We start from the raw sequence: 27,584 nt of genomic DNA, 5'->3' as shown, positions 1-27,584 counted from the left end.
GGACTGTCCCCATTTGCTCACTGTCACCTGTGATGGGTCAGACTGTGCTCCTGCTTTGCCCCAGAGCTCCGGGAGCTCTGTCCTACCTGCTCCTCAGCGACAGCTCCTCTGAGTCCCTGCAAACGGCCCACGCAGAGCAGAGGGCTCGGAACCAGCTGTCTCCTCCCCAGTGCGGAGAGCAGGGGGCGGGTGGAGGGTGCCTGGAGACAGGCCCTGGGGCTCGGGGCTCTTCACGGCCGCTTGGCCAGTGGAGCCTTGTGGTTTGGGTCTGCCCTTCGATAGAAGCTGCTGGGGCCTGTGGCTGCCGGTCATGGCCTTTGGTTTCACCGTCAGATGGGTGATGATGCATTTGGGCTCTTAGGGTTCCGACAGAACACCAGCGTTGTGAAGTCTGCACTGCAAGTCCTAAAAACGGCCAGTCTGTGGGGAATATGCAGCGTGTAGTGTGAGGGTAGCAAGTCACAGAAGATCGAGTTTTGCAAGATGCTTTTCCTCGTAATTTTTAAGCCAAAGATCTTTTCAGGTTGTATTTGCTTCTAATTTAAATGAGGACCTACAGTTTTTAAATTTAGGCTGAAAGTTATTTTGGAACTTTTCACTCATTAATTAAACCAAAAGAAGGACTGGGTACAGAATTTGAGGTTTCACTTGCTCGTGGATCGGTCGCATTCATATACGAGGTCGGATAATTAAGCTTGCGAACTCATCCTAGAAAACGTGCTACACACCCCATTGCTGAATATGACTACAGTCACCTTGGAAGTGCTCCCCTTGGGAAGCTATACACCAACATCAGCACCTAGTCCACCCTTCAAAGCAACTTTGGAACTCTTTTTCTGGAATGGCCATCAGAGCTGTCATCGTATTACCCTTGATGTCCTGAATATCATCAAATGTTTTCCTTTCCATATTTCCTTTATCTTCGGGTAAAGAAAGAAGTCACTGGGGACCAGATCAGGTGATCAGGGAGGGCGTTCCAATACAGTTATTTGTTTACTGGCTAAAAACTCCCTCACAGACCGAGCCGTGTGAGCTGGTGCATTGTCGTGATGCAAGAGCCACAAATTGTTGGCGAAAAGTTCAGGTTGTCTAACTTTTTCACCACTTCCAAATAGTAAACGTGGTTAACTGTCCAGTTTCTGATACCAAAAAAGGTTAGCAACATTGTTGCAACAAGTTGGTGAACTTAATTGTCTGATCTGGTATGTCTGCATGAGTGTTATTCCAGAGAGACTGAAAAATCTATACAGAATGTGGCCAAGATAATAAGGAATCTTCCAGTAAAAGAGGCGAAAGTGTATATTTAAGCTGTAGCTATTATAGTTGACAAAGGTTTTGAAGTGCCTACTTTTGAAAGGATTTCAGCATCTTGGTCTGTGGTTTTCTAAGTGGGTTTACAGAGCCAAGGGCCCTTGTAAGCAGAGGAACAGGTAGCGAGGGAAGCTTGTTTCCCTGCTTCTCCCCGAAGAGATGGGGCTGGACTCCCCGGCCTCTGGGAGGCTGGCTGTGCTGCCCTCTTGGCAGGCTGCTCAGAGTCAGAAGCAGCCCTGCTCTTTAGGACCACGATGTTTCCCCTGTCGATCCATCCACGTGAAGCAGAACAACTTTCAGGAAGCCCTCACTTGCCTTCTTTGCTTGGGTTTGCATCTGAAGCTTCCTTGCCCCTGATGTGGCCTACGAGTGGCATTGAGGTTGGAGTGGCTCTGGGGCTCAGAGAGCTGGGGGGCTGCCCTGGGCCCCGCGCTGCCAGGCAGCCTGCAACTCTAGGAGGCCACCCCTCCTCCCCCGGCAGGGCACACGCCTGGCTGAGACTCCTGCGGGGCTTGGGTGCGGCGCCTTTGCCCACGCAGGCCTGGGTTTTAAAGTCCCACTCACCAAGCCGCCTGGGTCACTGTCGACAAACTCCTGAGCTCCCTGACTCAGTGTCTTCCTCTGTGACCCTGGAAGGGCTTCGGGGGTACTGTGCCCCGTGGGGTGGCGCTGAGCCTGCCCAGAGTGCCTGTGGCCGTGGCTCGGTGCGGGACGTCCCCTGGAGCGTCCCCATCCCCAAGCCGGACACCGCTGTGTTCCCTGTGATTAGACACAGTTTGCCGTATAACGAAGGGATTGATTAACTTGCTTTCACAGTGACTTATTTATTTTTAGGACACTGAAGTGTATAAAGCTACAGTCAAAGACGACCTTACCAAGTGGCAAAATATTCTGAAAGCTCATAGCTCTGTGGACTGGCTAATAGTGGTCGTTGAAAATGATGCCAAGAAAAAAAACAAAACCAACATCCTGCCCCGAACTTCTATTGTGGACAAAATAAGAAATGATTTTTGTAATAAACAGAGTGACAGGTAAGTGCATCTTTAATTTTATCTCCTTGGGCTGCTGTCTGGATGGGACAGATTACTGGCCTCTGGGTAGTCAGCGACTCATATGGCTGCCACTTGAGCACGTGATGGGGCACTGAAGAGAGGACCAGGCCGTTCCGGCACGGAGGTCCTGGTCTGTGCAGTGCCCTGCCCGGGAGAGGTCCTGTGGGTCAGTGACCGTGGGAGTGGCCGCACACTGGGTCCCCTTTCTGAAGATGGGTAAGGGGTGTTCGCCTAGGGGGGCCTTTGAGGAGTCTTGCAGGCCTTGTGAAAAGCAGGATTCCTTCAAGGTCTTATCTTTGGGACCCTCTGTTTTGTTCGTTGACCTTTTGAACACCTAGTGAGAGTTCCTAAAAGCAGAAGTTACAAACTGCTGACTCATCTCCTTCAGAAACTGGGAAGGGACAGCTGACGCTTTGGCGGTCACGCTGTTCGTGGACCGACTTTCCCCTCCGACTTTCCCTGCCTGGGCCCTGCACTCTTGGGGGTGGCTCACTTCCTCTGTCAGTGTGCCGTTCCCAGCCGTGCCGACCAGCATGTTGCTTAACGCCCGGACAGTTTTCGTGTGTATCTCAGACTTTAGCACTTTAGCTCACCCAGGCCCTGGGGTGCAGTGGGGAGCTGGTCCCCGCTCTGGTACCACGTGATCCAGTGGCAGAGATAGACCTTGCTTCACACCCAGGTGATCACACCTGGGGTCACTACGGTCGCATGTCCTCAGACAGAGGGTTCAGGGTGTACGGCCGGAGCCTGGTGAGCTGCCCTGAGAATGCAGCTGCGGGGCTGAGGGGAAAGGGTGCCAAGGAGTGGAGTTAGGGGCGCCCGGGGGTGAGGCCTGGGCACCACCCACACTGCCACGTGGCTGCCTAGTTCCGTGCTGTGCCTGTGTCAGGCCACGCAGTGAATGCACAGTTCTTCCGGGGACGCCACACGTGGGTTTCCTTTTCAGGAGTGTCCAAACGTGCCTTGTTTATACTTTGTTGATCTGATGGTTTATATTAGAAAAAGTTCATGCAATCTGGACTTGTGGGATTTTTTTCTAAGGTCTCTTATTCACACATTCGAAAGGAATTCCAAGGGTGAGCCATGACCGAGTGTGTTCTCCAGAGCAGGAAGGGCAGGTTGCCACAGCCCTGGAGGGGCCAAGGGAGGATGGGCCAGCACGGACGAATGAAAACCAAACAAAGTGGCCTTGGAGTGCTTTTAATATAACAAAAGACATCATATTTATTGGGGATTTTAGTAGGTAAATAAGTTGGTATTAATGGAGTGTAGTAGTCTAACATTGTGAAATGTTCAAATTCTGTAATACATTTTTCAAAGTACCTGTTGATTACTTTTAAGTTATGTATTTTTATCTAGTTGCCAAAAGTATGTTTCTGGTGAGCCCATTTAAAACTAACTTGATTTTAATGACTATCTGTAAAATTTAACTTACTGAAATTTTTAGCATTTTATCTTCAGTATTTAAACATGCCTCCTAACATTTTGATTTTCGTTAGTTTGAAAAGCCACCTTGGACAAGTCTATGTTTCTTAATGTAAAAAGCTGGGTCAGATTTTCATAAATTTGAGTTTAGTAGCATCCGTATTGACAATTGTTTTATTAGACTGTGTCGTTTCTGCTGTTGGGGATATTGGAACCTGGTCTTAAAGTGGCTTACTGTTTTTCTAATTTCTGATTATAAATATTTACATGTTCATTGTAGAAGTATTTGAAAAAGGTAATGAGCAAAAAGAAAATAGATATTAACTTGTAATATTTGATATGTATCTTTCGGACTTGCAGACATATGTGTAATGTATTATGCGTAATGTTTTATACCTGCCTTTTCCCCTAAATACATTGTGACAATTTTTCCTACAGTGTATTCCTACACCATTATTGTTGGTGAGTTTCTAATATTCTGTAGTTACCAGTGTACTATAACTTATCTATACAGTCCTCTGCTGGGCTTGTAAGTTATTGCTGACTTAATATTATAAACAACAATGTTATAAAGATCTCTCTAGCTCTGATACTGTATGCGTCCTTAGGGTAAATCCCTAAAAGGAAAATTGCTTGGTAACAGTTTGGTGCATTTCAGGCAGTGGGTAAGTATGCCTGAGTCAGAGGGTTGCCTTGTTAGTTGTCCCCTGACTGGCGGAGATCCCAGCCTGCAGCTCCTGGTGACACTGCGCCTCTGAGCAGCTGCCCAGGACGGCCGAGCAGCCAGGACCCTGAGACGCTGCTCTTCTCCCGATTGGCCCCCACCTCCCCTGACTTGAGCAGCTGTTTGGGGCTCTCCCTTTCCGAGTTAACCATCTAGGCTTGATGGGAATTTCTGAAACATCGTGCTTTTTAATTATCAAAAGGTCTAGAAGCAGCAAAAGTTGAAGGACATAAATACGGGGTAGAGATAATGATGAGTATAGGGTCCGAGTGATAAGAACCCGGTCACTGAGGAAAACACTGTTTCGGGGGTTGCTGTCGGTGTCCGTTTCCTTTCCCACCCACCCCTGGAGGTAGGGGGGCTCTCCTGTGTCTTGTCGGGAGTAACCTGGAACTCCAGTCCTGGAGAGGGCCGGAAGGAGGAACCGCTGAGCCGTAGCTCCTAACCGCTCAGATGGTGACTAAATACATGGCAGTCTTTTGGGGGGGCTCAGGAGTGAGCTGGCTGGACCCCTCTGTCTCTCAGCAGAAGGAACAGTGTGCAGGGGGGTGGAGTGACTGGAATTGAAGTCAGCTCCTGAGTTTTGCATTTTCTCCGTGTGCTGATTGCCCACCTGAGAGTCACCTAGACCGTGCGCTGCTCCCCTCTGTCCAGTGGCGTGTTGTTCCCTAGTTAGCCCTTCGTGCAAGGGTGTGAGTGAGGGGTACAGGGAGAGGAAACTGAGGATCTGGTCCTGTCGCTGGTCAAGCAGGTAGACTTAACTGAGGACACATGTTGGGGCTCAGAGCATTAATATTGTAAAATTATTTCTGAGTTCAGATTGATTCGTCGTCTTTCTAAATTATTATAGGGAAGAAAGTTGCCTTGCCCAGCCTGTTGGATGGATACGTTGTCGTTTCCAGATCCACTGGACTCTCTTGCAGTGTTAAGCCTCTGATGCTTTCCCACCACAGATGCAGTCTTTGTGTAGAGAAACGTATCGTGCCTCCATGTTAGGCCTGTTCTCCTAAGCCTTTATTTATTTATCATTTACTCGCCCTGCTCTGGAGGAGCTCACAGTCTGGGGGGAGAGACAGGCCTACAAAGAGAGGAGGTGTTAACAGCGTGGCGCTTACTGGGTTAGGGGTGTAATCACGGGCCCAGGGGACAAGCCCTGGGGCGTGATGGTGGCGGGAGGGTTGTGAGGACGGGTCAGCTGAGCTGGGTTGTGAAGTGTGAGTAGGAACGTGCTCGATGGAAAGGGAAGAGCATGCGAAGCTGAACTGAGATCGTAAGGATTAAAGACGACTGAGTGGGACCCAGTTGTAGGGGTCCTCATATGCCATGTTCAGAAATTTAAATTTTATCCTGTCATGGAACCAAAAGAGACTTTTGAAGGGGGGCAGGGGAAATAAGGTTTAAGAAGTGAGTGTGACATGGTCACCTTTTGTACAGAGAACCCAGAGTCGGAGTCGAAGCTTGTAACCCTCTCCTCCTTTCCAGTCCGTTCTGGAGCGTCTCCTTGGAATAGCACTTACTGCTCATGTGGTGTTAACCTTTTCCTAATCTGATTTCTCACTGCTCGCCTGATTCTTTCACCAGTTAATGAGAGAAGGAGGGAGGGAGGGACGGAGGGAAGGAAAGCGTGGAGGGAGGCAGTTGTTTACACTCCGGAGGATGGCACAGCGGGGCAGTGGGGCTGTGCTTGGAGAGTATTTCCCAGGTAGTCCGTCCGTGTCTCCGCAGGTGCGTCGTGCTCTCCGACCCCCTAAAGGACTCTTCTCGAACTCAGGAATCCTGGAACGCCTTCCTGACCAAACTCAGGACATTGCTTCTTATGTCGTTTACCAAAAACCTAGGCAAGTTTGAGGATGACATGAGAACCTTGAGGGAGAAGAGGACCGAGCCTGGCTGGAGCTTCTGTGAATATTTCATGGTTCAGGTACTTGACTGAGATGGAGCTAGGCAGTTTCTCTCTCTCTCTCTCTCTCTCTCTCTCTCTCTCTCTCTCTCTCTCTCTCTCTCTCTCTCTCTCTCTCTCTCTCTCTCTCTCTAAGTCTCTAAGTAAGGCGGCTCTCTGTGGTGATTCTAATTGGCATAGTTTTTAAAACCAAGAGACAATGTACTACCGTGTTTCCCTGAAAATAAGACTTAGCCGGACAGTCAGCTCTAATGCGTCTTTTGAAGCAAAAGTTAATATAAGACCCGGTCTTATTTTACTATAAGACCAGGTGTAATATGATATGATATGATATAATGATATAATGTAAGTACCGGGTCTTATATTAATTTTTGCTCCAAAAGATGTATTAGAACTGATTGTCCGGCTCTGTCTTATTTTGGGGGAACAGCGTAGCTAACAGACGTTTCAGTCTCTTGGCTCATCAAGCAGAGGGCCAGAGGTGGTCCCCTGAGTGGCTGTCATCAACTCCCTGCTGCCTCAGCTTGGCATCTCGCCCTTGACGAGATGACCTTGTCCTCAGCGTGGTGCTGGCTGTTGGTGTCGCAGGCCAACACTAGGTGTAATGAGCACACCTAGTGTCGAGATCTTGGTTTCTAGACTCCATTGTCCAGAGGCGCCCGAGCAGTGGTGCCGGCCTGACGGGCAGGGGCCCCGCTGCCTGGCTCGCGACAGGGCCTGACTTCGCAGGGGCGCGGCCGCCGCACTGGGTCGTGACCTTGGGCTCCAGTACCAGACAGTCTCATGCTAGTTCTTTGCTGTTGTTGAACGTGTCTAGTTTTTACAGCTGTTGTCTGTGACAGCCCTGCTTCTGTTTGAAGAAGGAAAGGTGTAAGTGAACACAGGGATGTGTGATAGTGTGCTTCGGGGACGAGGGGGCCTTCCTGACTCTGCACAGGGACAAGAATGTTGCCCTTAGGGTTCCTTGTCCTTCGTCACCATGGGTTTCACGTTTAAATGGCGCTGTGTTTCAGTTACTGACAGAACTGCACTTGGGACGAATAGAAACCAACTCTGCACGTTGCGGAGTTCATCTCTTGTTCTGATGCTTATGCTGTAGTGTATTTGGATGGTTTGCTCCACATGAGGGAACTTCCCGTATGATTGACCTGCTGCAGACCCTTCAGAGGGCCTGTCTCTTCACCCTTCGAGCTTATTAAACAAAAAAGGAAAAGGGGGAGGGTCTAAATGAAACCGCTGGTGTTGGATTGGAATCTGAGGTATCGTTGTGAACCCGTGGTTGGTGGATGTTTGGATGGGTAGGTAGATGGATGGTGGATGGACGGGTAGACTAATGGATGGATGGATGGGATGGGTGGGTGGGTGGATGGATGTGTGGGTGGATGGATTGATGGACAGACTAATGGATGGATGTGTGGGTAGATGGATGGATGGATGGGATGGGTGGATGGATGGACGGACAGACGGACGGACTAGTGGATGGATGTGTGGGTGGATGGATTGATGGACAGACTAATGGATGGATGGATGCGTGGGTGATGAATGGGTGGATGATGGATAGATTAATGGATGAGTGTGTGGATGGATGGATAAATGGGTGGATGATGGATGGATAGATGGATGGATGGATAAGTTAATTCAGAAATATAGGGGCATGTGTGTGTAAGGGTTAGTACACAATCATATACATACATTTTCTTGCTGTGTCCTCTGACAGAACCTAGAAGAAAATGACACCTCAATTGTAATGAGCACACCTAGTGCCGAGATCTTGGTTTCTAGACTCCATTGTCCACTAAGGTGCCAGGGCTTCTTGTAAAAGTGGCTGATTCCAGGGCTGGTGCCCGGGAAAAGACAGGATGGACCCGGAATATCTTGTAGAACCAGCAAGTAAGGAAGTGCACAAGAAAAGATGGGAGGCTGTCAGAGGGACAGAAGCAGCGCCTAAAGGAGCCTCCGTGGCCAAAGCTGGACCAGTTTTGTGCCACAACATAAAGGACAGAATCGGATTTTAACCCAGGGAGTAAACTGAATGCCCACGAGTCTACATGGACAGAAAGAACTAGCGGTTAAATGAGTAAATGGAGGCGAAGGCCCAGCTGTTTCACAGAAGAATTCCAGTTATAAACGTGTGTCTGAGATGGCAAGGGAAGCACAAGGGACTGGAGGGTGACTGTCCCGTGCTGCTGACAGGTCCTGGAGCTTCCCAGCGCTCCTGGCCGCCTGCTTCGTTTGGTCCTCTGTGCCTGTGTAAACGGTGACGTGTCATCACGCTGGCTCTTACTAGCACAGTCCACGCATCAGTCAACGCCGCGTGCCTTTCTCTGGTGTCATCTCTAGGGCTGTTTCTATATCGTGTTTCAGAAAGTTGATTTGTGTTTGTGTTTTTGGACTTCCTGGGTGAACAGGAGGAGCTTGCGTTTGTGTTTGAGATGCTGCAGCAGTTCGAAGACGCGCTAGTGCAGTATGACGAGCTGGACGCCCTCTTCTCGCAGTACGTGGTCAACTTCGGCGCTGGTGGTGAGTGCTGACATCTCGGGAGCACGTCCTTGTCACAGTGGTTCCCCCACTTTTCAATAGTATGGCAGCTGCCATTTATTCACCACAGGATTCAGTCATCTTTTGTTACTGCTTTTACGTAAATTATATAGGAAATATTCCCACGGTTCCACTAGGAAATGAACAAGAGTTAAGAATTAGTCACTTTGACTTTCGGAAGAATCTTAAGTCCTAAGTAGTTGCTTTTCACCTGTAGTGTCATTGCTACAGCTTAGTGGGGAATTTGACTCCTGTGGGGAGGTCGTCTTTGTAGTATCTGAGTGCTCATTGCACTGAGCTGTATATGACACCGTTGTAATGGGTGCTCATCTTTCTTTGAAACTTTCAGATGATTTCTTAAATTCTTTTAAAAGTGCAGGATTAGCGCAGTGAAACCATATACAAAGAAAACGTTTCTAATCGCCCTCACTGTTTTTTGGTTGATTCTTTGATGGACACGCATCCTCTCTGTGGATGTTTGTCTGCAGCCTGTTGTTCCTGTTGCGGCCCATCGCAGGCGTCTCGCCCGTTAGTGGGCGAGGGTCTCAGTCACTTGTGTCCCCGACTGCCTGGGCTTCGCATTGTGGGCTCCTAGTTTATCAGCCACACCTGGTGTTGGGCATTTGGGTTGTTGCCACTCTTCACACCACAGTGGGGCTGTAATAGACGTCTTTGTTGGTGTTCTTTTTGAGAGAACCCTTGTCATGGTGTCCGAAGAAAAGAGTCATGTCAGAGAACCAGAGTCTGCCAGCAAACCCGGGCAGCTGAGGTCCTGGGCCAGTCTGCCCGGGCCCGGGCGCTGCGCATGCTCTGGACGTGAGGATGAGGTGTCACCGCCGAGTCTCACTCCAAACTGGGTCTCACTGCCTCCGGGTTTGGAGCTCTGACTTTGCTAAGGCACGAATGTAAACATACAACCAAAGCAAAGTATTTACTAATTACATTTTTAAAAATTTAGAAGAGGTCAAGTTACATTTCCTATATTTTGCATATTTGTTTTATACACATATATCTTTTAAATAATCTTCCACATTCCAAGATTTCTTTGTTCTCTCAGTTTTAAAATAAATCTGGGGCCATTTAAAATCCAGAAGTGAGCCTGGACCAAGTTTTGCAGCTGAATGATAAGGTTGTTCGTTTTTGGTCCTTCATTCCATAGATACTTGTGGGGAACCCACTGTGCACCAGGCACCGTTCTAAATACCGTGGGGAATTAAACAAAATCCCTCCCTTCATAGAGTTTACGTGAAGGGGAAGCAGCCCCAGAAAGATAAATATTAACGTAAAGTTAGGTGGTAATAGAATAAGAGCCGGCTGCAGGAAAAGATACAGGGAAGGGGGGAGGGAGGCGGTAGGTGCTGTTTAATTTTAGGACAGTCCTGGAGGGTGTCCGCGCAGCTGGCATTGGCACAGAGACCTGAACGGCAGGTGAGGGTGAGCCAGGAGCGTCCTGAGGGCCGGGACTCCGGGGGGTGGGCTGGCCCTGCCCTTGGTGTGCGCCCTGTCAGCTCGGAGTGTAGGGTCAAGACCGGAGCGCATGCTGGGGGTTGTAGGTGGCACTCAGACATTCCGTGGCGTTAGACGCCAGCATTGGGTCCTTCTGACGTGAGCATAGAATGAAATGGATATGACATTGCTTTGGAAGTGAGGAAAATAGATTGGAATTTTCTTTCATAAAAATTGAATGACTTGTTATTGTAGATTCTTATGTTGTCTTAAGATAATATTTGGGTGTTGGGGTTGTAAGTTAAAACCGGGAGCCTTGCTGGAGATTTTCACCACAAGAATATCCCCGGTGCTCCTGCTGCTGCGCCTGCTGTCCCTTCCTGCTGCCCAACACGGTGCAGTTAGGGACAGCAGAGTATGGTGGAGTGTGAGGTGAGGGGGACCAAACGCTCAGCGTGGCCGCATGAGCAGGCCGCCCTCGGGCGCAGGGAGACAGTGCTCCGCCCACGCCCGCCAGGCCTCGCACCCGCCTTCGAGCTCCCTGAGCCCTCAGTCTGTCACTGTGCACAACGCCTGGCACAGTACGGCGGCGTGCCAAGGCCTCGGCCGTGTTACTCTGCACTCATCATCAGTGCCGAGTCCTGCGGGGGGCTTGGGGTGACTGCCTGGCCCGGAGCCCCTAGCCTGCTCCACGCCGACCCGAAGGGGAGGGCCAGTGGTCAGGGAGGAGCCAGGGCGTCAGCTGCCCGTTGGTGCCGACGCGCCATCGTCCTGCGCACGAGCCTGGAAGGTGAAGGGGAAGGACTGTAGTCAGCGCCTTTCATGATGTGTGTTTGTCTAGATGGTGCCAACTGGCTGACTTTTTTCTGCCAGCCGGTGAAGAGCTGGAACGGACTGGTCCTCCGGAAGCCCATAGACATGGAGAAGCGCGAGCTGATCCAGAGGCAGGAAGCCACGCTGTTGGACCTGCGCAGCTACCTGTTTTCTCGCCAGTGCACCCTGCTGCTCTTCCTGCAGCGGCCGTGGGAGGTGGCGCAGCGCGCCCTGGAGCTGCTGCACAGCTGTGTGCAGGAGCTGAAGCTGCTGGACGTGAGTCGCCCTCCCCACGCGCCCCTTCCGCGTGTCCCCACTGCCCCGACCGCGACCTCCCAGGCCCTGAGCGGGCTGCATAGGCAGCGGTCATCTTCCTGAATGCCCTTCCTTCTCAGCGTGTTACTTGCACAGGCACTCCCGACAGTGATGAGTGAATGGCTGCGAAGTAAGCTGCTCTCTGCGTGGTGCAGTGAGAGCATGTCGGCCCGAGGCCAGCCTCCTAGGTCAGTTTCCTGGTGGACTGAAGCTAGTTCCGTGGGAGTTGGTCTCCACTGGTAAAGCTGACTCGCCCCGGGTGGGCGTGCAGCCCCAGGCCCCGTTCTGTCAGAACTGCCCTCGTTGCTCACTGTGTGGCACGCACGGCAGGCTGTGCCACGGGGTCCGCAGCACGGAGTTTCAGGGAAGGCCCAGTGTGCCTGCGCGTGTGCTTTGTGTGTGAAGGCAAGCCCAGTGAGGCCTCACGTTGCCTACCTGGAGGGAGGAAGCACTGCCCTTGGAGAGCAGAAGGGCTCCCGAGCTCTTCTCCTGCCTGTGGACTCTAAACACCACAGGGCGCTCAGGAACCTCATGCCTCTCGCCTGGGTGCCCACCATTTTGTTTCAGCGACCTCCTTACCCAGAAAAATGCACACGAGCACATACAGAACGTTATATTCATTTCAGAGGATTCTCCGAGTGAGTGGTCTAGTACCCTTCACACCTGAGGAGAGTGGTCTCCGTAAGTCGTCCCAGAAGCAGCTCCCCAGCCAGCTGTCCGGGCCCACACACGTGCTCCCGAGGGGAGGGGCGCAGTCACCAGCGTCTTAGAGGAGATAACGTTACTGGATCAGCTAAGCCATTGGGAGGGATTGTCTTTCATAAAGCAGTGACTCTTCTTTTATGTGCCTACAATACTAAATAATAGGCTCAACGCCTGGTTCAAAACCATCTCAAGAAATGTCAACATGTTTTTAACCCAAACGGAGAGAAATCATTTTAGTTAATTTCTAAAGAACTGCCTAGCCCCACTGAGTCACAAACCCAAGAATTTAAGAGTTTTTAGCAAACTATTTTTCTTGCCTTAGACATCTAATCAGGCACGTGAGGAAAAAGAACATTTTCCACCTTGAAATAACATCCTTTCGGCTGCCTGTAGCCGAGCACGTTTCGGTCATTGCTCTGGCTGCTCCGATCTTGCTGTGCAGACGGAGGCTGTGAGGCAGCCGTTTGTTCACTGGACAAGCGTCCGTTCACGTGTGCTTGGAGAGCTGGCCCGACCTAGAGAGGTCGTCTGGTTAGTGGACTGGGGGCGGTGGGGTGTGTGTTACAGCCCACGGAGGTCACACTTGGCACTGAACTTGGGATAAGCCCAGGAGGGCTCATCAGGCAGCGCTGCACAGCGTGGCACAGGCGTGGGAGCCACAGAGAGTGGTGCCCAGCCAGCCCCTTTTGTGCTTCGCCCAGCCTGTCACAAATGCAAGGACTTGAGACTCTTTCTCAAATTCTGCTTTTTGCCTTTGAAGATTGACTAGTCAGAGCATGGCTGGCAGCCAGCAGAGCAAGTGGCCTTGAGGGCGCAGCGAGGGGCCAGTGGTCCCGGGGAAGGAGGCAACAGGGCAGCAGGGCAGCCCCTCCATCCCTCCCTCCCTCCCATCTCCCCAGGGCACTCTGGAAGCTGGAGGCCAGGGGGCCCCTTGAGGCATCACATAGGACAGCAGGGGGAGAGTGTGGAGAGCGCATCTGGGAGGCCAGCGGGGACATCCAGCGGAGTAGGGGTAATGATGCCTTTCCCTCCGCTGTCCGACCCTGGATCCCTTCTCGCTCCGGTGAGCCCAGTCCATTCTGGTGGTGTCCCGCTCGCCCATGGCCTCTCGTCAGCTCTCCCAGCACACAGCTTGTCGCCTGGGTCCTGTCAGACCTCTGGCCACCGCGGAAGGGCATGGAAAGAGCTGGCTGTTACCCTTAGGCCAGAAAGAGGACGTGCCAGGAGGAGGTGGCATGGCTGTCCGGGGGGAGGTGGCATGGCTGTCCGGGGGGAGGTGGCATGGCTGTCCGGGGGGCACGGCTTCCCGGAGCTTCGTGTCGCCCCCTGCTCGGCACACCCGGCTCTCGTCTGAGCGAAATGGTCATGGTCATCTTGCTCCTTCCCTGCGTGGACGCTGTCCCCACACTTAATCGTGTCTGTTATAAATAAACGGATTAGAGAAAAATTTATTCAGTGACTACATGGTTCGGAGTCAACTGAATATCTGTATGTAAAAATAAGTCTTGATCTCCCACCATGCACAGTTAATTTCAGGTGGAGTTTTGATCTGAATTTGAAAGATGAAACAAGAAAACTTCTAGAAGATAAGGTGGGAGGGAGAGATCATGGTCTTGAGGGTAGCAGGTATTCATCAGCACGCAGGCAGCAAGCATGGAGGAAGGAAGAGGGTGATAAACTGGAAGTGAGCCCTTCTCTTCCCAGGAGATGCCCCTGAGGGAGTAAGAGGCAAATGGGGGGTGGGAGGGGCAAAGGGGGGTCTGCAGGATGTGAGGTCAGGAAGGACTCGGATCCAGAATGCACAAGAACTAACCTGTCACTTAGGAAGCACTGACAAATCTGTAGAAAAATAGGAAAAGAAGGTATGCAGTGACCAGTGAGTGCTGTGCAATGACCAGCGAGCATGTGCACTGACCAGTGAACACTGTGCAGTGACCACTGAGCACTGTGCAGTGACCAGTGAGCACATGTGCAGTGACCAGTGAGCACATGTGCAGTGACCAGCGAGCACTGTGCACTGACCAGTGAGCACATGGAAAGATGCTCAGTCTCGCTGATCAGTGCCGTGCAAACGAAAGCCACAGTGGAATGCTACCTCCTTCCCCCCCAGGATGGCTGGACAGCAGATGCTAGTGGGAGGGTGGACACGCTGGACCATGTTCATTGGTGGAGGGATTGGTGTCGCCACTTTGGAAAATTGTTTGGCAGTGTCTGTGGGAGCGTAACATACATGTACCCCTGGTGTAGATAGAAACACATCCGTGTGTGTCCCCAAAGGCAAGTGCAGTGCTCGTGCAGCATTATTCATAGTTTCTAGAAACTGGAAATAACCCAACTGTCCATCACGCCCCAGGATGCAATGAGCAGGACCACGGACACCTCGTGGTGGGTGGACCTCCCCAATGTCAAGTGCAGCCAAGGAAGTCACACACAGAATGCACATGTTTTGTTTCCACGTATGCGAAGTTCAAGATTAAGCAAAACGGTCTGTTGTGCAGGTCTGGCCAGTGCTGGGTTTGCGAGGGGGCTGGAGACTGGCAGGGAGCTCCGAGTGGGGGCTGCTGCAGCTGTGCTCCTCCAGTGGGGGTGGGCGTGTTGGGGTTCACCTGGGACGCTGTGGTTTTCAGTATTCAGATTATGTAAGAAACACAGGTTTAACAGAAGAAAGAATAGAAAGAATGCCTTTCCTTTTAGGCTTTGAAAGTGGTGAAACAGCTTTTGCTGTTTAATAATACCGTTGTTGGGAGAGGTGGGGGCTTTAGGAAAACTAAAGAATGTAGATTAAGAAATTAGGTGACGATTAAGACGTTAGCCCCGAAGTCTGGAAAAGTCTCAGCATCCTTTTCATTAGGGACTGTGAATTGTCAAGAGTCGCTGAGCACACCACCTGGTGCCAGGAACATGACAGCCCAGAGCTTTGCCGGGTACGCTCGGCCTTCCGAGCCCAGTGCAGGCTCACTCTTTGTTGGATTTGGGTGACCTGGATGTGGTTCTGGGCTGGCGGCTCTCAGGGATGCAGGCTGCATCTGTCCGCAGACATGTGGCTCCTGGGTGACCCATGTAGGTCACTTGGCACTGCTGGCGTGTTTGTCGAACATGGAGGTCCCACGTCGGCTGCCCCTCGGGCCAGGGGCCGACGCTCCTGGGTTGGCTCCGAGGTGAGCTCGCTGTCATTTGCACAGGTTTACACCTGTTCTAGTGGTTACTTGGTACCAGGGCTGCAGAACAACCACTCTTTCCCAAGGTTTATTGGACTTTTAAAAAATTTTCAAACTTTCCCTTAATGGATAAAGTAGTCTTTAAAAAGATGGACAGTTCCAAACATTGGTGAGGATACAGGAGCATCGGAACCTGGGTTTGGTGATAACACATGTAGATTTGGAAAACCACCTGGGAAAACCCTTTGGCGGTGTCTCCGAAAGCCTAGTACGCACATGCCTGTCCTGTGACCCAGCTACCCCGTTCCTAGGGAGGAGTGAGTCCCACGGGCAGATAAGTGGAAGGGCAGAGGTGCCTGTGACCCAGCCGCTGCTCTGATGGGAATTTCTGGGAGTAGAGAAAGCTGGTGCGACTGCCCCTGCGCAGCATGGCTGACTGGCCGCCTGCATCTGGACGGGAGACTAGGGACACCTGCTGCGGCCCCTCCCTGCCCTGTGCAGCCGCTAGAGGAGAGTGGGCCACGAGGCAGCACGAGCAGGCACCCTGGGGAGGGGCACCGGTGCTGCCCGAGCTCCAAGCACAGGGGCCTGGCTCGTGGGGGCCTGAGAAGGCTCCCTCCCCACACGGGTGACAGTCACACCGTTGTACCCGGAGCACAAGCCCTGGGGACAGCCCGAACGTCCATGGGCAGGGGTGGGTGAATGAGTCGCACGTATCGGGAAGGCCTGATGCCTGCAGGGGAGCAGAGCAAGCTGCTGACAGTCCCAAGGTCACCCCACGAGGGTGCCACGTGCAGTAGGGCTCGCCTGTGTGACTGTATGAAGCTCAAGTCAGGCAGAAGGCATTGCTGGTGACAGAATAGGGGCTGCTTTCGGGTGCTAGGTCGTAACTGGGAAAAGGGGCCCGAGGGAAACTTCTAGAATAATGGAAATGGTCATTTCTTGATTTGAGTGGTGGTGACAGATGTAAAACTTCAGTGAGCTGTAAACTTAGGATTTCTGCCCTTTACACACCTCACGGTGTGTATTTTGGAACTTAGTTTTTAAAGCCGTGAAAAAAAGTATTACTATAATATTTTACATAAATGATGAGCCACAGCCAAAGTTGTGCTGTGTGGAGCCCGGCTCCGCCAGGCCTCTGAAATGTGTGGAGAGGAAACAGGGTAGCTGGTTTCTTTGGGGGACTGGGCTCTGGTTGGCAGCTAAGACGGACACACAGTGAGTGGCAACGTAAGAGGTAAATGTCACCAGGAAGTGACAGATCAGAGGTGTCACAAGATGCCATATGACCTGCTGGTTAACGTGCAGGTGTCCTCCAGTGAAAACTGACATTTAAACCGGTGTATGACAGGGAATGGAAGAAGCCACACAAGTATCTGCAAACGGGCACTCGGCAGTGTTGTTGCTGAGCCTGCCGTGTGCTGGAAGCAGCGCGTGCCGTGGCTTCCCACTGGGCAGGCCTGGCAGGCAGCTTCAGGTTTCAGTTTGTGAAGCCACCACCGTGTGTGGACAGCGGCTGGAGCCCCCAGCAGCGCCTGTGTCAGCGTGCCCTCGTGCTGGCTGTGCCCTCCCCCAGCCTGGGAGGGGACGTTTCAGTAGCAGCCAGGGGCTGCCACTAGTTCTGCCTTTTTACCCCTAGAGAAGCTGCTGCTGCTGGACAGTGGTGCTTTTTACCTGCTTTTCTTCAAACTTACTCCAGTGGGACTGGCTCTTTGCAGAAAACAAACACACCAAGAAAACATCTGTTCTGTAATCTTTCCACAAAGTAGCCTACTGTTCCATCATGGCGTGTGACTGCGATTCTTCCCACGCACGCAGATGTGCCCTGGGGTCCCTTGCTGTTCTCTGTTGCTGTCACTCTCGCAGGGCTTGGAGAGCAGCCTGGCGCCCAGGTGTGTGGGGGCCCTGGTCGTGGAAACCAGCCGGCCTGCACCTGGCCGCTCATACCAGCAGTCGCCGGTTGTCCCTTCACAGGGCTTCCTGCTGTGACTCCTGGGTTCCCTTGGAGTCGTCTGAGTCGGAAGACTCTTAAACCTAAGCGCTGTGGACAGCCCTGCTCGGTGTGCATCCCCCATCCTCCCTGCACGGAACCACCGTAAGCTTTGGGACGTGGCCTGTGAGCAGGTCTCCACAGGCTTGGTACCTGTGTGATAGTGTCTTGTGAGGCCAAAGTACCCAGGTCGCCTGGCCCCTGGGAACCAGGAGGACCCTCGGCGATGCCAGCCCCCTCAGAGCCCGCCCTGGGTTGACTAGGGAGGGAGGGACGTGTTCTGTCCCGGGTCCCAAAGCTGCGTCCTGTGACCAGCTCTGTCTGGACCATATAATTGTTTTCTGTGCTGATCTTTCAAAGGATCTGAATAGTTTCTCATTTTTCAGAGACCGGGCAATCCAGCTTTTATAGGAACATTTAATGGCACTCTGGTTCTTTCCAGTTGGTTCCAGGTCCTTTTATTTGCGCTCATGGTGTGTTGAATCAGTTTCATCAGCATTGTGCAGCTCTTCCCTCGTCAGCTGTCGGAGAATTACCTTCTAGGTTCCCATTTTGAATAAACCAGTTACCGTCTCATCCGGACTGGGGCGCGGTTGTAAGATACCCCATGATGTGAGTGCCACATGTGTAGTCAGCACTGTCAGCTGTGAGTATGAAGATGCCGTAGATTGTGACACACATTCCTGTTTCAGAGATGCTAAAATGTGGCCACAAGTGCCTCTTAGTTATTAGACTCGATCGTGTTCAGTAAATGCTTTTGCATAATGCCACAGTTGTTTTATTATTTTTTTAATGGAACGGCATGTTTTTAGTGGCAATACATACAAAAGTAGAGACGATAACATAACGAATTATGGGTGCCCATCACCAGCCAGCATGCCGCTAGTCTCTTACTCAGGTCATCTCTGTCCCTGTCCGCTTTCCCCTGGATGATTTTTCAGGAAAATCCTAAACGTCGTGCTTTATTTGTGTGTAAGTGGTTCAGTGCGTATCTCTGAGCCCCCTTTTACAAACATGATCACACCTAAAACACTAACAGAAAATCCTAAATGTCATCTAACATCTACCTAGTATCCTGATTTCTAGGATTACGTGTGGCCTTTTTTGAAGTCATCTGAGGTCTTCACTTCCTCCGTAATGTGTGCTCTTCAAAGTGGGGTGTGACCAGTTGTCACACTTAGAGAAAAGGATGATAGTGGCCTTTTATAGGCCCGCTTTCTTCACAAGGCTTAAAAATCTATTTCTGAAGTTACAGCCCTGTCAAGTCACTCGTCAGCATCCAAATACAAGACCAAATCACATAGTTGGACCTAGGTCATGCCTTTCCTCTCCATAGGTGCCCGGGTATAACGAGTATTACGGTCCCCTTTCCTCTGCTGTAGTTTGGTGGGTGCCAGCACCTTTAGACGGTGGCTGCTTGGACGGGGAGGCTGGAGCGAGCAGGGTTGGGTGCCCTGTGCAGCGCGTTCGTCACGCGCCCGCTCTTCCCGTGCAGGTGTCGGTCACGCCCGGCGCGCTGGACTGCTGGGTGTTCCTGAGCTGCCTGGAGGTGCTGCAGAGGATAGAAGGCTGCTGTGACCGGGCACAGATGGACTCGAACATCGGCCACACCGTGGGTTTGTGGAGCTACGCCACGGCCAAGGTAGTCTGGGTGTGCGGGCACTGTGGGCTGAGCCGTCGGGGCCGGCAGAGGAAGCCGTTCGCAGACGTGTGCACTGGGGACTCCTTGCACAGTTCTGGTTACTTTCGGGCGTGGCTCGAGGCAATCGTGGACTAAAGGAATGGTCCCTGAAGTATCGCTTTACTCAGGTGTCTGTGCTACAGCTGTGGTTTGCCGGCAGGAATGGGGCGCAAAGGGAAGCGTGTAGAAATGCCGGTGGCTTCTGTTTAAGTGACTGATGGTTGCCCCATGGGTGCAGCAGGGTAGGCTGTGGGATGGGGGTCATGGGGTGCAGACCAGTGTGAGACCTTCAGAGCTTGGGAGAGTGTCGGCAGGTGAAGGGTGCAGGCTGAGAAGCACCGGCCTCAGAACCACTCTGAGAATTATTGTGTGGAATGTATGCGTCTGATATAGTTGCATGTACAGATGAGAATCAGTTAGACCGGAAAGCTAAATTTCTTCTAGAATTCAGTTAGATTTTAATTTTTATATTTAAATTCATAGTCTCTGCTGACTCTTATGGCAAATTAATTGAAATTGTGGGTTTATCTCAACAGCTGAAGTCCTTGGGCTACCTGTGTGGACTTGTGTCAGAAAAAGGCCCTAACTCAGAAGACCTCGATAGGACAGTCAATCTTTTGGCGGGTTTGGGAGCTGAGCGACCTGAAACAGGTACTTTCCGAGATGAACCTCTGCAGGTGGTACAGTGGAAAGTAATGAAATTAGGGTGCGGTTAGCTCTGTTGGTTAGAGCCTGGTGCGAATAACACCAAGGTTGCTGGTTCAATCCCTACATGGCCCACTGTGAGCTGCGCCCGCCTTAAAAAAAGAAAGAAAGAAGGAAAGAAAGAAATAAAATTGTCGCTTGTAACTTGGCACCTGTGACTCAGGTTCTAACACTGCAGTTACTGTTTGGGAAATTATACTCATTATTAGCTGACCAGATTAATATGCAGGGTATTTTACCTCTTAGTAACATAAAAAAATGTTAGAAATAGTTTAAGGACTTGTCGAAAGGACTCTTAAAAATGTGTTTGAGCTTCCTAGGCTTAGATGAGCTGATCATGACTTACAGCCCATGCGACATTTAAATGCACCAGTCTCCCTGGGAATTGCAGATGGTCTGCTTTTCTAACAATATGGCCAGACAAGCCCTTTCACTCAGTGAGTTACTCCTAGGGAATAAAGCATGTTGAAAGGAGCGTTGCTGGTTCTCTTAGGTGCGAGTACAGGGATGAGTCTGATTTAGGAAAACAGGTGCTAAAGTAAAGAATACCTGAAGAACTGAAAGGACCCCACTAAATCGACTACATTTGAAAGGGGAAATGTGTAATATTTGAGACCACCTCAGATCATTTTTGCAGTAATTTAATTCATTGGAGGATTTATATTATAATACTTTTACAAATTCTGATCTCAGTCAAAACTAAAAGTATTACATGTAGGGTGAGACTATTTCATGCATATATTAATTGGACAAGAATATAGGTAATTATGCAGTTTCGGCCAGCATGGCTGTGTGTAATTTCCTCAAGTGTCACATGAAGTCATCTGTCCACCTGCGGCAGGTGAGGGGCAACGTAAGCTCACATGACTGGACGTAATGAAAATGAGTAAGGACTCTTATTTCTTTCTGTTTAAGCCAACACAGCTCAGAGTCCTTACAAGAAACTCAAAGAAGCATTGTCATCAGTAGAAGCTTTTGAAAAACACTACTTAGTAAGTATTTCATGTTCCCCATCTGCCCTTGACAGAAAATCCGACTCTAGGACACTTGGTGACTGCTGACCTTCCTCCTTGGGAATGAGCTGGGGTGGGGACCTCCTGCTAGTCGGCCTTGCAGTTTCGTTGGTGCCCTGGGGAGTCGGGGGTCACACCTGCAGTAGTTGTTGATCTTCAAATGTTTATTAGTATTCACGGTGCCCTAGGAGACATCAAAGCATCCTCGGGTATTTATAGTTTTATTCAGAATGGTATTTATGGCTCATTCAGTAGAACGGAAATTGTAAGAGAGGATAAGGAATGGTTTTCTATGGACAGAGGAATAGTTTGGACTTGAATAGAGCTATTGTGCCCGATTTTAAAGGATTTACATTTGCGAGAGACCGTCGAAAGCAGTGTAGGTAGAAGTTCGGTGAGTCGGCCGTACCTGAGTTATGGTCAATGCAAGAGTATTGCATAGCAGCCTCTCATAGTTTGTCCCTGTTACCCAAAGAGTGAGAAAAATATGAGAAATGTTACCCACATATGGAAAGTACTTTGAAAAGTTAAATATTCTGTGCCTGCTGAGTTCATATTTCTTTTATTATGCTTCATAATTTTATGTACAAGTTAACGACTTTGTATAAATTACATATGCCATAAAAAGTAGAAACAAAGTAAAAAATAATGTTATATTCATAAGTCTTTTGCTTCACATTTGGGTAAATAAATGTGGGGTTTGTCTAGCATTGAAATGAAAGTACAGAATTACGTGTTTGTTTTCCTTTCCCACAGGACCTGTCGCATGCTACCATTGAAATGTATACGAGTATTGGGAGGATTCGATCTGCTAAGTTCGTTGGAAAGGATCTGGCTGAGTTTTACATGTAATTGACTTTGAACTTTTCTTTGCATTTCAAACATTTCCCATGTGTAGTAAGAGAAGGTGTGTCATGTATGGAATTAGTATGGGGTGAACATAGATGTGTAGCATGAAAAACGCAGCATCTGCTAACCACTCGTCATCATTTTTCTGTTCAATTTCTGAAAACCAAATGGAAATATTTTCAGCTATTACTTTTAATACCGTTTCCCCGAAAGTAAGACCGGGTATTATATTAATTTTTGCTCCAAAAGACACATTAGGGCGTATGTTTAGGGGATAGCACCCTGAAAAATCATGCTCGGGTTTATTTTCCAGTTAGGTCTTATTTTCGGGGAAACACGGTAGCTCTTATGGATCTTTCTGTTTCTTTTATTTAATTAAATTAATATAATGAACTTATATATAATATGTAATGTTTATATGTAGGTATTATGTGTAATATATGTGGTAGGATGATTACATTTATTTAATTAAAGAATTATGAAGAAATATTGAAGAAGCTACGTCCAGTGACAGCTAAATTGGGAATATTTTGTTCTGTAGCATTTGCTCTGGTCTGTATGAAGTACCCCCTGGACGATTGAAAGCCTGGAGGCCAGGGATGTAAAGTAACCACTTGTGTTATGTCTGTGAGAGGGGGACCCGTGATTACATGACGGTGTGTACACATGCAGGGGACGTTTCCCAGTGTAGCTCCAGCTTTGGAGTCAGAGTCCACAGAAAAGACTCCAGACGTAGTGTATTTCTTGTGTGTTTGATAAAGCGGCCTATAGAAGAAAAGAAACCCCGCCAGCAGTGTAATTTCTGTTTAAAAGCATTAGAGAGAGATATATTGGATTTTGCCCTGTATAATGCGCTCCCGTGGATAATGCACACCCACATTTTGGGCCCAAACTTTCAGGGGAAAAAAATCTTTTGTTTTAATTTTTTTAATTCAAATTTTTATTTGCTTACATTTAGGTACCTGTGTTTTGTGTTATAAAGAAATTTTAGCATTTACTTTTTAACATGTTATGGTACAAGAAATTTTATGTAACAAATAATTATAAAACACAAGAACAGATACAAGGTACAAGAAATTTTATGTAGTGGTAACAAATTTACGATATTCATGCATCTTCATAGGCCAAGAACTCTTCGTCATTGCAAGTTCATCATAAATTCAACAAAACTGATTATCGTATTCCAGGGTATTATTTTTCATATGGGTATCATTATTGATTTCTAGAGTTACGCTTTTAACTCATAAGCATAAATAAAAGACTTGAAAGCATTTACATAGATACAGAATCAGGTACCAATTCAGGTGTCACAGCTTGTTAACGGCAGAGCCAGGGCGAGCATTTGGTTCTCATGAGCCCCATCCCGTGATCTCCGGAGTAAGTTAGTAGTAAATGGAGCAAAGAAGCCCATCTTAGGTGCTGTCCGTGCAGCCCCCTAACACCAGTCCATTCTGAGGCCAGGAGCTACAGTGGGAAGACGCCGGCCTGGGTCCAGCTGGGCCATAGTCCGGCTGGGTGACCACCAGCCTCCATCTCCAGGGCTGGATGGTGCAGGGTCTGCAGGAAGTAAGAATCTTCAGCTAGAGGTACTTATGAAGAAGTACTGACGGTTCGGGCCGCTTTAATGGCGGAGGGGTAGGAGAGGACCATAGAAGTGCAGAAAAACTAACATGCAGTTGGGCAGGTTTAGAACTTATTGATTTGAGAGTTTGAGAAACGTCATTGCTTCAAGAGCAAGGTGGTGAGCACCAGGCTGCCTTCCAAGGGGCCTGTTTAGAGTTAGCCTTCGGTGACTCGGTGGTCCAGCTTCGGGGAGGGTCAGGGGAGCCATGCTGTCCAAGGCTTTGGCAAGCTCTCCCTGATGGTGCTTTAAACTGTGTTCCATGCTGAACATCTTGCAGCTTTAAATTGGGAGTGCAAATCCTTTCCTGGGTGAGAAGTGTTGCTCCTTAAATTCTCCGTAGTTCTCTGTAAGTCTGTTCGCCTGAGTTGCAGAGTTGACCCGAGCTGCCCTCTCAGTTGGGCCACATAGACTGCATCTGTTTTCCTGTCTTCAGTAGGTAGGTGGCACTGGGCCCTGGTGTCGTAGCTTCCTTGCTAACTGGCCATGTGCCTGTGGACAAATCCTTCCTTCTTTTGCCCTTGGGGTCTTTATGTGTCAGCTTGAAACAGTGAGTGCGGCCCTCACTTCCAGATCCTGAGATTCAGCTGTGAAAGTTCTCTGGCTAGTGTATGACGCCAGGCAAACTATGGGGTGTCGCCGTGAGCCCGGTCCTCAGTCTGTGCCACTGACGTCGTGCTCTGTCACACCAGGGCAGGGGGCAGAGGACGTCTGCAGATGGTACAAAGGTCGTGGGGGTTGGGGGGGGTGAAGGGCGGAGGGTGTGTGGGAAAGAGTACGTCCGAGTCTGTGGATGATGAACCATAATGAAAGTTTCTGTTTGTTGATTTGCAAGGAAGAAAAAGTCTCCTCAAAAGGCGGAAATCTACCTTGAAGGAGCACTGAAGAATTACCTGGCTGAGGGTTGGGCATTACCTGTCACACACACGAGGAAGCAACTGGCCGAATGTCACAAACACCTCGGACAAATTGAGAAGTATCCTTTCAGTGTAGTATGTCAGTGAGCTAGGAAAACCGCTTTCTGTTTGAACAGCACCAATGCCCACAAAAGCGTGTTTAAGAAGCACCCAATAATTAGGAGACAAAAAGCCTACCTGCACACACGTACCGTGTTAAGTGTAAGCTAAGTGTCTACTCCATGTATTTGATCCCTTTGGGAGTTCCTAGTAGCTTTAAAAAAACAGGTGGGCTGCACTGTGAATGTCCGGGGGGGCCTGTAGTTGCTGTTAGCACAGCAGCGCCCTGGGTGTAGGCCCTCCCTGCAAGTGCCTTGACTCCCACTCCAGCTACCTGCAGACCAGCAGCCTTTTGGCCAGCGATCCTCATTTAACGGAAGAGGAACGGAAATACTTCTGCCAAGAGATACTCAATTTTGCCAGCAGACAGCCAAACAGCCCAGGTAAGACTAATTGTTAAAACTTTTGATTAGGAGAATTTTCAAATATCATAGAAAAGTAAAAAGTAACACAATGTATAACATACACTAACCACCTAGATTCAACAACTAGTAACATTTGACTGTGTGCAGCAAACATGTGTCTGTTTCTTTTTTCTTTTTTTTATGTGTGTTTTTCCAGGACCTACCAGCTCCAAGTCAAGTAGTTATTTCAATGTAGTTATGGAGGGCGCAGTGGCCCATGTGGGGATTGAACCAGAAACCTTGTTTCTTTCTTTTTACTTTTTTCTTTTTGTTGAACTTGGAAGCAACCCCAGCCCATGTGTAACCCTAACCCTGAAACAGTGTAACATGTACCTTCTGAGAACAGGGCTGTCCCCAGCCATGCCCAGATCCGCAAGGTTCTAACATCAGCTACTCAGTAGCCCAAATTAAAATCTCATTGTCTCAAAAACGGTTTTTCTCCATTATTTGCAATAGAGTCTAATCAGGAACTACATATCATAGTTGATTGTATTTCAGTTCTCTTTTAACTTAGAATAGTTCTTCCCGCCTCTTTTTCTTGTTCTCCAGACACTGACCTTTTTTTTAACAAGCCAGCGTTATTGAGAGAGAATTCACAGGCCATGTAATTCGCTGGTTTGAGTGTACAGTTCAGTGACTTTTCATGTATTTGCAGCTATGTGCAGCCATCACCAGAGTCCACTTTCTAGGTAGCGATTCTGGGTATTTCATGTAAATGAATCAAACAACATGATTTTTTTATGACCGGCTTATTTCACTCAGCATAGTGTTGTTTCCAAGATTCATTCATGTTGTAGCCTGTCGGTATGTCATTCTTTTTTATGGCTGAATAATACTATTTCATCGTGTGGATGGACCACAGTATGTTTATTTCTTCCATCAGTTGTGTGACTTGGGTTGTAAGACACTGACATTTTACAGACACAATCCGGTTGTCTCAGATGGTGCCACCTTCTGGGATTTGTTGTTTCCTCATGGAGCATCCAGTGGGAGGGAGATTTGTAAGGCTTAGGTTCAGGCCGGATGTCTGGGCCTCTGTACTTTATGGCTGATGCAGCTGGGAAGGTTAAATAGGTCGTACACCCAGCTCCTCGAGTTCAGTTTATCCAGAAGAGTGCTATTTACAATAGTTACTGCCTTAGTCAGCTCGGTGGCCCCGACAAAAGGCCGCAAGCTGCAGCTTAAACAACAGGCATTTGTTTTCTCACAGTCTGGAGGCTGCTCGTCTGAGATCAGGGCGCAGTAGGGTTGGTTTCTGATGAGGCCTCTGATTTGTCCTTATGTGGCAGGAGAGGGGGGCGGTTAGGGCTTCAACTGAGGGAACATAGTTCAGTCTGTGCCGCTTACTAACCACTGAAAGCCAGTGTTTTCCTAGGTTTGGGCTTCAGATGACATGGTAATGATCATGACCCCTGCTGTATTGCATTCAAATCAGGCCACTTGGATGGGTGTGTCAGGGGCATTTTGTTGTTTTGTTTAGATTCTGTAGTGTGCCCGAACTGGTCATTGATAGAGCCGTGTGCCACATGTGCTATGTGTGGCATGTGACACTACGCAGTTACGCCTTTCCTGCCAACGTTCCTTGGGCATCTCTGCGTGAGTAAGATAGTCTGCGCTTGTCCACTGTTTTCTTGTAATTTTATAGCATCGGGCTCAGCGAATCCTTCAGTTGATTGGTGTTTAATCACTATTACTGGTCAGTCCTCCAGCCTTGTGGGTTTTCTGGACAAACCAGGTGCTTGTAGGAAAGAGGTCAGAGAGGACCGTGGGTTCTTCTCCCCTTAGTGACACTGGGGCTTGGGGCCTCCCTTGCTCTCAGGAGTCCGGGAAGCAGGGTCCCCCGCTCTGTGGGCTGGCAGACAGCTGGGTTTGTTCCCAGGTATTGGGAGGGCGGGCGTGGGCATGTTCACTCAGGAATTTCTTTATGTAGGTAGAAAGTGGTGGAATTCCTTGAAACAGCTCTAGGAGTTGGACTATTTGTAAATTTTGTTTTGAAGTTGAGGAGTTAGTGGACCTGTATTTCTCTTAGGTTTGCTGAAACAGAACTTGGAAACCTTAATTTCTCCAGTGGTTTTGATTTCCAGGCGTCACCCAGGCATGTGTCGTGTTCTGCATTTGACACAGCCGCTCTGGTGTGTGGGATGTGAGGCTCTCTCTCTCGAACATCTTTGCTCTTGCTTCTGTGTTGCTCCTCCTCCAGCTGGCCCGACAGTCCGCAAGGCCCTGCCTGTGTGTCTTCTGCCAGTGTGCCAGGGGAAGTCACACGGGGACATGTGCCTTTGCAGGTGACAAAGTCGTCCTCCCCATGCAGTCGTTTGCATTCCTGAGAGATCTCCGCTTTACCCCGTCCAACGCCGTGGTGCACGTGGGCGGCGTGTTGGCCTTGGACATAACGCTGTGCAGCCAGATGCCCATCCCGGTCCGCGTGGAGCAGCTGGCCATCAGCGTCCACTTCAGCATCGAGAAGAACAACTACCGGAAGACTGCTGAGTGGCTCACCAAGCACAAGACGTCCAACGGGATCGTTCACTTCCCCCCGGAGAGCCCGCCGTTCCCTGCAGCCCCGAGCAGCTCGCCCGCGCTGGAGCTGTACGAGACGTTTGAGAGAAGCCCTTCCGATAACTCGCTGAGCTCGACAGGCATCATCTGCAAGAATGTTCACATGCTTCTGAGACGGCAGGAGAGCGGCCCCCCCCTGGACGTGCCCCCTGCTGTGGCCATAGACGACGGGGCCCACGTGCTGAAGTGCAGTGCCGTGACCCTGCAGCCCGGGGCCAACGTCATAACGTTCAGGACGCAGGTGTGTGTGGGTGGGGTGCCAGGAGCCAGCGCCCCTGCTTTGTTCTCCTGAAACAAAAGTAGACTGACATTTAAAAACTCTTACGCAGTTTCAAGGTAGTCGAAAAATTGCGAGTGAA

The 27,584-nt window shown here is 49.7% G+C and overlaps 1 protein-coding gene across 2 annotated transcripts in view; it reads left to right on the top strand.

The window, feature by feature from the left end:
• Positions 1–27,584, top strand: part of TRAPPC10 (trafficking protein particle complex subunit 10) — an 84,659-nt gene that overhangs the window by 36,093 nt on the left and 20,982 nt on the right. The window contains exons 4-14 of one of the 2 annotated variants that reach the window (XM_074324482.1): positions 2,146–2,342; positions 6,238–6,433; positions 8,821–8,932; positions 11,238–11,485; positions 18,873–19,019; positions 19,595–19,709; positions 20,679–20,755; positions 21,533–21,624; positions 24,082–24,222; positions 24,533–24,645; positions 26,952–27,466. In XM_074324482.1, the coding sequence (XP_074180583.1) occupies positions 2,146–2,342; positions 6,238–6,433; positions 8,821–8,932; positions 11,238–11,485; positions 18,873–19,019; positions 19,595–19,709; positions 20,679–20,755; positions 21,533–21,624; positions 24,082–24,222; positions 24,533–24,645; positions 26,952–27,466 (1,953 nt within the window). Of the gene's footprint in view, positions 1–2,145; positions 2,343–6,218; positions 6,434–8,820; positions 8,933–11,237; positions 11,486–18,872; positions 19,020–19,594; positions 19,710–20,678; positions 20,756–21,532; positions 21,625–24,081; positions 24,223–24,532; positions 24,646–26,951; positions 27,467–27,584 lie in introns of those variants that run through there. The other variant, XM_074324484.1, reaches the window with a different exon arrangement.

The sequence above is a fragment of the Rhinolophus sinicus genome, linkage group LG01, assembly GCF_036562045.2.
Source record: "Rhinolophus sinicus isolate RSC01 linkage group LG01, ASM3656204v1, whole genome shotgun sequence".
Classification (NCBI taxonomy): domain Eukaryota; kingdom Metazoa; phylum Chordata; class Mammalia; order Chiroptera; family Rhinolophidae; genus Rhinolophus; species Rhinolophus sinicus.
The sequence above is the reverse complement of the archived record's forward strand: the minus strand, read 5'-3'. Positions and strand labels throughout refer to the sequence as shown.